At 37.7% G+C, this 10,141-nt stretch overlaps 1 protein-coding gene across 1 annotated transcript; it reads right to left on the reverse strand.

Moving 5' to 3' along the window:
- Nucleotides 1–241: 241 nt before the first annotated feature.
- Nucleotides 242–1,283, reverse strand: LOC131229793 (uncharacterized). The gene is made up of 2 exons (XM_058225815.1): nucleotides 1,067–1,283; nucleotides 242–981 (listed from the first exon to the last, which is right to left on the reverse strand). The coding sequence occupies exons 1-2, from the start codon at nucleotides 1,103–1,105 to the stop codon at nucleotides 553–555; spliced, it is 468 nt and encodes a 155-aa protein (XP_058081798.1). The 5' UTR covers nucleotides 1,106–1,283; the 3' UTR covers nucleotides 242–552.
- Nucleotides 1,284–10,141: the final 8,858 nt, after the last annotated feature.

Consider the following 10,141-nt stretch of genomic DNA (forward strand, 5'->3'; position numbering starts at 1 on the left):
AGTAAAACTGTAGATTAACGACATTATCGACGAGTACGTTCGTCGGTAAAAGAATTGCCTATGAAATAATTCGTCGGTATATCTTATATAGATCGTTGGTATAAATTTTTGTATTAATTTTTACCTACGAAAGATTTTGTCAATATAAGTTTTGGACCTACTATTACCAATGAAATATTTCATTGGTAATAGTTCATTTCTTCCCGGTTTCATTTATTTTCAAAATTTAGGAAAAAATTCCTGATATACACCTGTTACAATACATTTTCATCATATTCACATCGAAATTCATCCAAACACAAACTACATCTATCCAAACACAAACCACATCCATCCATACACAAATAATTCTATCGACATCCACATATAACCCACATTCATCCACGCACAAATACATATAAGTTTAACATTCGTATATAAAATAAATCATAAATAATAATAATAAAATCCTATCCACTTCCACATACAACTCATAATATTTATCCACACACAAATACATATAAGTTTAACATTCATATATAAAATAAATCATAAAAAAATAAAAAATAAAAATCACAAAGATGAAGGCGGAGGTGGTGGGGCATCGGTGGCAAAGCGTGCAGCAAGAGCCTGAAACATCTCTTGCATCCGTCGCTCATGCTCCACCCACATCTCCTCGATCCTCCCGTCACCTCTCCTCCTCCTCCCTACGCCTCTGCTCCTCCTCCCTCTACCTCTCCAGCTGCTCTTTGATCTCATCGACGATGACTCGTAACTATTGAACCTCTCTCTCTCTCTCTCTGCGATATCAACTCGGTGTAGGGCGCTCTCCCCAGCTACGGATTGGCTAGAGGCAGCTTTAGCTGGTGTCATGAGCTTGGCACCATGGCCAAGCCCACGCACATATCCAAGACGGGTGCCAAGCACCTCACTCAGGATATTTGGCTCACTCCGCTGACTACCATCGGGAGTGGGCTGACTGCGTATGGTGTCCATCATCTCCTATAATGAAAACATATAAATTTTCATAAAAAATGACATTATTATAATTTAATGCAATTAAATTTTATAATATAAGGATTTTTACCCAATTCTCGTTGGCTCTAGGATGAACCCAAGATCCCATCGCCAGCCAACAGTGAGTCCCTTTGTAGAGGTCTACTAGTCCAGGCTCTTGGCCGGTGATGGAATCTCACTACGCAATTGAAAGGACAATAGAGTTAATATAAATGCATGGAAAGAATATATCAACTTACTAATCACTAGTAATTTCTTACCATGTCGTGACGATGTCGTACAAATGACTTTGAACTAGGTGCGTGATTCACTTGTAACTTTTTCCTGTTTGCAGAATTTATTCTGCTCTTCTTCTGAATACATTATTCATAATACATTGTTATTAATTATGAATTTAATTGTTACCTTAAGATATCGTAAATACGTAAATATTACCTGAAAAGCCTCATACGAAAATCTCTCGCAGAGTATCCGCCAGTCATCTATAGTCACGTGCTGCGGTGTGGACAGTACGACCTCATCGTGGGTCCTACACCACTCGTACCACTGGTCCAACTCTCCGCGGTACTCCTTGAACCACTCTTTGACCATGTTATTGAAGGCATGAAAAATATACGGAACACTCAAATCTAAGACAAATTTATCCTGCATTTTTATAAATAATAGATTAAGGTAATAAACTTATCAAAAAAATAACTTAACTGTAAATGAACTTTCATAAAAGAAAATTTAATTTACTAAAATTTACCTGAAGGCGCTGACGGATGAGCTTCCATACATCATCTGTCATGTTTACCTAATGGGGGGTGGTGGAGGGGATCAGAGATCTACATAGGACACCGACCTCTGACGTAAACAACCTAGCATTGTCCCCAACAGGTTTAAGGCAATCCTGTGGGAACTCTATCGTCACCCTTCCCTCACGTGTAAGTCGTTCTAAAACTAACCCACGCGTGGGTCCACGTCCTCGTCTGCTGGTCAACGATGCTGTCCCAAAAGAAATATGTAAGTTTAAACATAAACAGAAGTCACTAAATAAATGTATGTCTAGACTTACATGCAGTGTTTGGTGTATGGTCAACTAAGGGCTCAGACGCTTGTGATGCAGCATGCGACGTCGATGCTATCTCCGTCGCTTCATAGGTGGAAGGGGTAAATCCAGCACGCAAACAACCTGATCTCCCACCTGGTGTCATGACTGAATATGTGCGAACTACGAACTTATAAATTTAAATAATGTCAGTACAAGTGTATGAACATCAATATAATAAACACATTAAACTTTACAGTGCAAGTGGAATATACTAAAACATTATACGAGTAGTGTTGATGGTAGAATGAATTTGTGCTTATGCCTAGAGAGATGATTAAAATATATTAGACCATTACACTATAATGCAAGCAAAATATAATAAAACCGTGAACTTTAGAGTAAATTTTGAAAATTTCATTACACATTGTTATTCTATATTAAATACATGTATTTCATTGTAATACGAAACAACTTCGAATCAACTATCCGATGTACTTCCTACGTAAGTTATCGTACGCTGCAGAAGTATAGGTCAAGCTGTGTGAAGCACTCGACATTGTTACAGCTAACATGTCAATCATAATAAGTGAAATCTGGTCTCTTGGGACTCCATTCAGGTGTGCAAGTGACAAAACCGCATCTTCCACATGAAGTTTTCCGTGGTTATATTTCTCCATCAGGTCCGAAATTTCTTTGAGATTGTATAATCTTTCATCCGAGTCATCGTCGATATATTCCTCCCTACACTCATCGACCAGACCGGGTATCCCTTTGGCCCTACCAGAAGAAGATAGGGCCAAAAATTTCATCCGCAACAACTGATGAAGTATGCTGCGTACTTCCGCTACACTCTGGTTTGAGGAGGAAATGATCAAAAATTAACTCAACTGCAAATGTGGATTATAAACAAGTCAATTAAAGAAATAAATCATAACTTATAAAACATGTATACATGTAATAATCAAATTATTCGAATTGAAAAATGACATGTAAATCATGTGTACATTTAATAATCGTCGTCTATATCATTATCGCGTAGGACTATTTCTTCTTCACCATTACTATCGTTGATCAGTATTTCCTTTTCATCGTCTGTAACTTCGTCATTAATGAAACCGTTATCATCTCTAACAATGTCATGTATTATTAAGGCATTAACATGATCAGGTAGCACATGTAACACCCTGGTTCTCAAAACCTAAGGATAGTCGCTCCTCGTTGGGAACCCGAGTATTACGTTATGAAGTAGACTACCATACATCTAAATAACAGCAAATTCCATAACATGGGGTAAGGCAACATTGCATAAATTAAGGATATCAAGAGTAATAACAAGGAAGCTTAATACATGTAAATGGGAGCAAAATGAAATCCCATAACAGGGGAAATATTTTATTATAATTCAAATAAAATATAAAATCTAAAATATGAAAGCAAGTAAATCCTAAATTATCGGTCGAGCTCCAACGACTTAACTGCAATGGCATAAAGGCCCACCTCGCTTAACTCCACCTCAGCCATCCCTAGGATCTCGTCATAGGTGTCTCCACCTGTCATCATACTAGTATCTATTTGGTACAACTGCATGATTGGGTGAGTGAAAACTCAGTGGGAATTTTCCACATGGATTCAAGCATACCATATCATTCCAAAACAGTTTAAACCACACGTAATCAATCATATTGAGAGTAATATGCATTTAAATGTAATTGAATGGATGTATGAATGTATGACAAAGTCACAGATCTGGGGATGCACAACCAGCTGTCAAAATAAAAGACCACCTGTGGTAGATTAATTACTTGGAAAAGACCATGTCAAGAGAAAAGACCGCCCACAGTAGATTAACTACCTGGAAAAGGCTATGTAGATGAGTGCGCCCAAGGACGTCTAACCTCCTAGAAAAAATACTCAGGATATGCTCGAGGAGGTCCTAAAATCCCGGAAAAGCCTCATGTAAAGAGAGCGGCCCATAGTGGTACGAATGCACATAATCCGAAGGTTTAACTAAAGTAATGAAACTCTTAGTAACTCAACAGAACGTGACTTATATCGAGCACCCGGTAAAGCTCAAAAGTCATGAGTCGATGTTATGCACCATGATACCCATGTACATTCCTTAGGATTAACTCAATTACTTTCATAAATATGGCCAAGCTCATGGTCTTATAATAGGATGTCAAACATTCTAATGTGAGTTCAATATAATTCCATATACCCTTTCCAAGATAAATGAGACCCATAAATGTGACATATGGAATGTAGTTAAGGAACTTATCCTACATTCCTCGTGGAAGATAACTTCATACATAATCCCATCTAGTGAAATGAAATACCATGATTCTTATTAGCACTGGTAGTACTACATCCAAAGTCAAGCAATTTCTAAAATATTATATAAAACACAAGACTAAGTCTAGATCTTATAGATATAGGATCTGTGAAAAATAAGAAATGAAGTATAGATTCATGGCAGAAAATGGAAATAGAAGGAATAAGTCCCTATGCATATTATTCCAAGAATTAGAACACATCAGATTCGCCTAAGAATGAGTCTAGCACATTTAGGGTGTAATGGGGAAATTCTACTATTTAAAACATGATTAGGAATAAGATCTCTTGCCACATAATTAACAGATAGAAATGTTCATGTAACTATGCCATCTTAAACATGTTTTATGGAGTATGATACAAGTCCTTAAATGTACATGAGTAACAATTCTAGGCATTCACTCATAGTTGATTAATGAAAAAAAGAATGAAATCTCATCTTAAATATTTCTACAAATTAGGGTCAAAATTAGTTTAGAGTTCAATGAAATGAATGAAGCAATGTGGGACATCCCTCACCTCCCAAGTTGGGTACACTTTTCAATGTTTGATGGAACCTGCATGTACACTTTTGGACCAAATCCTAGCTAGTAGGATGGAAATGACCCCACCATTGGCCAAGATTGGCAAGATTCGGGGACCAGTTGAGTCGACTCGGAGTGACTCGGCTCTCCCTTTCTCTCTCCTCCTTTCTCTTCCTCTTTCACCACTCTCTTCCTTCTTTGCTCTTCACTCTCACTCACTGTTTTCCTTCTTTCTCCATTTTCTCTCTCCTCTTTTCTTTCTTCTTTCTCTGTCTCTCTACCAAATTTCAAGTAATAACCCAGTCAAACCCAAATCTGACTCAGTTCCTCGACTTGCTCAACTCGACAGCCGCCCTCTCCTCTCTCTCTCTCTCTCTCTCTCTCTCTCTCTCTCTCTCTCTCTCTCTCTCTCTCTGGAGTACCCAACAAGATTTGAGTACGCCTGAACTCGGCTATAAAATCGGCCCAGCCAAATGTAGCAGCAATGTGCTCATTTAGTTAAGGCAGACCTGGTCGGACTCAGATCGCTCATCAACTCGACTCACAATCCCCTCACTCTTCTTTTTCCTCCTTCCCTTTCTCGCCTTATCGCATAGCCAACACGAGCCTGGATTCGAACCCAACTCAGACACGGCCTGGTGCAAAAGAGCCTGGCTCGGCTTGGTGTGGCAGCAGCAGCCGCATCACTGCCTCTCTTCATGGCTGGATAGAACTCGGGCTCGTCCTTGATGAGGGCAATAGCTCAGATGAGTAAGTGTGGCAGAAATGGTTGGCACCTGCACCCACTCTAATGCTGATCTTCTTCTTCCTTCTCACATTCAACCAGAACAGGCCTGATCTCAGCCTAGACTCAAACCGAGTCAACTCGAATAGGGGAGGCAGAAGGAACGACGCTCTCTTTTCCCTCTTTTCAAAATCCCCTGCCCTAAAAGGAAAGAGGGTTATTTATACCCTCCAAGACGTCTAGAAGGATCGGCAACTAATCCACCGATTAGTTACAAGCTTTGTCCCTTAATCACAATTAACAAGGAGAAACCGTAATTAATATTATTAAAAACTGTTTGTGTGGCTGGGATCAGATGTTATAGATGGAGATCTGAGACCATGAGCCACCAGATGGATGGCTTAGATTAAGGAATGGGGTCCACCATCAGACGGTGGTTAGGCTGGCCAGACGGTGAAGATGACTCCATCGTCAATGGCAATTTCTCAATAGGTGGATGATCTTATGATCAGATGTGTTTGGAAGGTTCAGATAGGTCATAGAGACCTTGTGGGACCCACCATTTGGATGGTCAACTACAAAAACTCAAAAGGTTCCTCATTTCTAGGTTGCGGCGGTTTTCTTGTTGAAAAGGAAGCCCTGAAGCGCGGAGATGGATGGACGGCTAGGATTGTTTTGGGACACAAGGCCAGGATTTGAGTACAAGTTCTTGGGTTTGCCAGCTCATTGACAGCAGGATTGGATTTCTGTTTTTAGAAGTCTCATGTGCACAAAGCATCGCTTGCGGATGGAGGTGTTCACAGGTGCTTTTGAAAATCGTGTCGAAACGCCTATAGTCCTAGTAGGATTGGTCCGCTAATCATGATGGATAGTCCTAATCATTAATTAGGATCCAATTAGTGGGCCACATCAGACGCAAACAGAAGCTTTTCATTTAAACGGAAGCTAAGCGGGAGAAAAGAGGGAAAAGAGGAGGAAAATCCTCCTTTTCGCAGTTCAGCGGCTCAACACGGTCAAACCGTGTTGACGGTTTCAGTGGGATACGTGCGCACGGTTTCTTTGTGTACACACTGTCACGGTGGGGTCCAAGTTGGTGTTTATGATGAGACTATCAGACAAATTTTCCAGTGGATCCATCCATTAGATGGCCCATAAATTTAGGTTTTAGCCCCTTAATTGTAGATTTTTGTTGATTAGATGGTTTGATCATTTTGAGATTTGACATCAATGGTAAAAAGAGTCCAAAGAACCACTTAACTAGAGTTTAATGGTCAGATTATAGATCAAATGGCCTATTTCATACGATTAATATTAAATATTATTTCTACTTTGTTTTTAATATCATTGGTATTATTAAATTTGTTATTATATCATCTATTTATATTTAATCAGATGGCTCTCTCTTTTGGCCATGCTCTATAGGTTTATCAAATGTAAATTACTTCTTTATATGTATGTGTGCGTGTGGGTGTGTGTAATCATTATCATTATTATTTTTCTCTAGATTATTTTCATGGGTCACACTCCAATCAATGCCATTTATTCATTCACTCGGCCCCTATCGGGCTTTAATTAAAAGGATTGGATCATTTTATTTTTTGTAAGTGGGCCACGATACATGGGTATTAACCTTCAGTTATTGATTTATTAAAACTAACGGTTGGATAGAAACTTAACCAATGGATGGAGATCACTTACCATGATATTAGACTTAGGTCTGGGTGAACATTCAATTAAGTTTAACTTCTGTTTATACTAATTTAAGTCTTCAGGGTAACAGGGTAACACCCAAGTACTTAAAGTATGGGGTGTTACAATCTACCCCCCTTAAAGAAAATCTCGTCCTCGAGATTTGATAACAAATATCCCAATATTACCGTTATAAGTCACTAAATCATGTAGTGGTATACCATATTCCTAATATGTCCAAAAGTGCCATCACAACTTGGCTTTGACAGGTTATCCCAAAAGTGTCTGAGTTATCACGAATGGATGGTTGTAGTGAGTTTGAGGCCAATACGTCGGTCCTTCGCTTGCGCAGAACATAGGACTTACTATATCATTTCCTAATCCTAGTAACTCTCGATCTTCTGCCTGATCAGGGCATTGAGATCATTGGAATTTGCTAGGATATGCAATTTGAATCAAACAGTGCAACTTTGCTTATATATGGTTCCATCAGTCCGTGTTTTTTATTATTCTAGATCCTTGGGAACTATCATGAAAATTTCTATTTCCATAATAAGAGTATACGAAATCTATGTGAAATAGGCCTAGATGACCTTCGCCCTTCCATTAGGCATTCTACCTACATAACGCATTACCTGAAAAACTTCAGTACTAGAATTTCTGCATGAACTTTAAATTTGAAATTTGCTACACTTATTAAGATTCTTGAATCCAGTCCCAATATACCTAGTATAAGATGGAAGGTATACCTAACATTTTATAATTCTTTAAGCGTTAGAATTTGTAAGAAATGCTATCTCTAATTAGGGAGATGTACAAGGGAATTTACGATTATAATTCCTGATATGATTCATCAAATTTAGGGAGTATTTATATTTGATCTAATGTTCGATATGGTGGGTAGGGAATTTCCTACAATGCCTAAATTTGTTTCACTCACTAAGTATAATGTCATTTCATCTACGGAATATTATGGGAAGAATTCAAATTCTAGATTTTCTAAAAAGTTCATTGAAAGTCAGTTTCGAGGAATTTTCCTCTTGACCTTAGATATATCATAGTTGGAGTTTGTTTTCCCATGGTACTTAGGTAGTTTCCAAATTCAAGTAACTATTCTACTAATTTACATGGGATTCAAAGTTCCGGTTACTGTGTTCAAAATGACTTGTCCTAAAGATTTCAAAGGAGACTAAGGTTTCAAATTTCCATGGAATTTATCATAAATTCGATTGGCATTTCTAATAAATTTTGTAACGGGCCCTAGTGTTTAGTTTCTAGGTTCAAACAAGTAATAGTTTATAATGGGAATCTAAATTCAATTTCTATGTTCAAACAACTAAACTTGAATTTTCCTACAGGGCCTAAAGTTTTATGTCTCTATGTTCACAATTTTCATAATTCTTAAGTAATTCCAACCAAATTTGAATGGCTATCCTGATGATTTCAAGGGAACTTAAGTGTGGGTTTTTATGTCCTCAAAATTTCTCCTAATCAAAAGGAGATTCCCTAAGTTCCAACATTAATTTTTATTTTATTTTATTTTTATTTTTATTTTTCATCCTAATTTAAGACATTCAAGTTTCATATTAGTTTGTTTCCCCAAAGGATAGTGGTAAACCAAAAAGTAACTACACACATCAAGATAGACAAGAGAAACACCTTTGGTACTCTAGTGGTGAATGATACACAGGTACTCAGAAATTGTAAACATGTCACGTGAAATCTAAAACATGTACAGTGGTCCTTACTTTAGATGGTATATAAAATAGTAATTAGACACAAAAAATCATTAACTAATTATCTAAAATCAAGTGAATGACTCTCATGAAATGAAATTAACAGCTCTCGCTTAATAATTACAGTTTCATAAATCAGAGATTACGGTTGTTCAGTCAATGATATTCTCAATTTATTATGCAAAAAGAAAATGTTATTACAAAATTCAAATTGCGTGGGAACATGGGATTAGTGAACCTATTTGAATCTAAAGTCAAATTTTCATAGGATGGCTATCAGGCTAGTAGTGCTATTTTGGATAGAAATGTTGGGTAACTCAAAACAAAATGTTCACATGCAGTTGATATAAGGATGTTGGCACAAGCATATATGTATATATAAATCTATGAAACCTAATGTGAATATGGAATTCAGTATTGGGAACCTAAATTTGGGTCTCTACGTTCTTAAAACTGTCTATGGCTAGGGGAAGTTTTACCTATGTTTAACCTTTTAGTCTCAAGTGTATATCTATGAATTTCTACATCTTACATATTGAAAGTTTGCACAAACTCTTTCCCATAGGCAAGGATTATCTAAACTCTCTCTCTCTGATACCATCTTGTAACACCCTCATTCTCAAAACCCGAGGATAGTCGCTCCTCGTTGAGAACCCGAGTATTACATTATGAAGTGGACTAACATACATCTAAATAGCAGCAAATTCCATAACATGGGGTAAGGCAATATTGCGTAAACTAAGGATATCAAGAGTAACAACAAGGAAGCTTAATACATGTAAATGGGAGCAAAATGAAATCCCATAACAGGGGAAATATTTTATTACAATTCAAACAAGATACAAAATCTGAAATATGAAAGCACGTAAATCCTAAATTATCAGTCGAGCTCCAACGGCTCAAATGCAATGGCATATTGGCCCTCCTCGCCTAACTCCACCTCAGCCATCCCTGGGATCCCATCATAGGTGTCTCCACCTGTCATCACACATGTATCTATTTAGTGCAACCGCACGATTGGCTGAGTGAAAACTCGGTGGGAATTTCCCGCAAGGATTCATGCTTACCATATTATTCCAAAACAGTTTAAACCACACGTAATCAATCA

Source organism: Magnolia sinica, chromosome 2 (genome assembly GCF_029962835.1).
Source record: "Magnolia sinica isolate HGM2019 chromosome 2, MsV1, whole genome shotgun sequence".
Lineage (NCBI taxonomy): Eukaryota > Viridiplantae > Streptophyta > Magnoliopsida > Magnoliales > Magnoliaceae > Magnolia > Magnolia sinica.

Excerpts from the sequence above, each read along its gene's own strand:
- LOC131229793 (XM_058225815.1), bottom strand. The coding sequence starts at position 1,105 with ATGGGATCTTGGGTTCATCCTAGAGCCAACGAGAATTGG. Across the intron at positions 982-1,066 it reads CTAGAGCCAACGAGAATTGG|GAGATGATGGACACCATACG; the intron begins GTAAAAATCCTT and ends TTTTCATTATAG.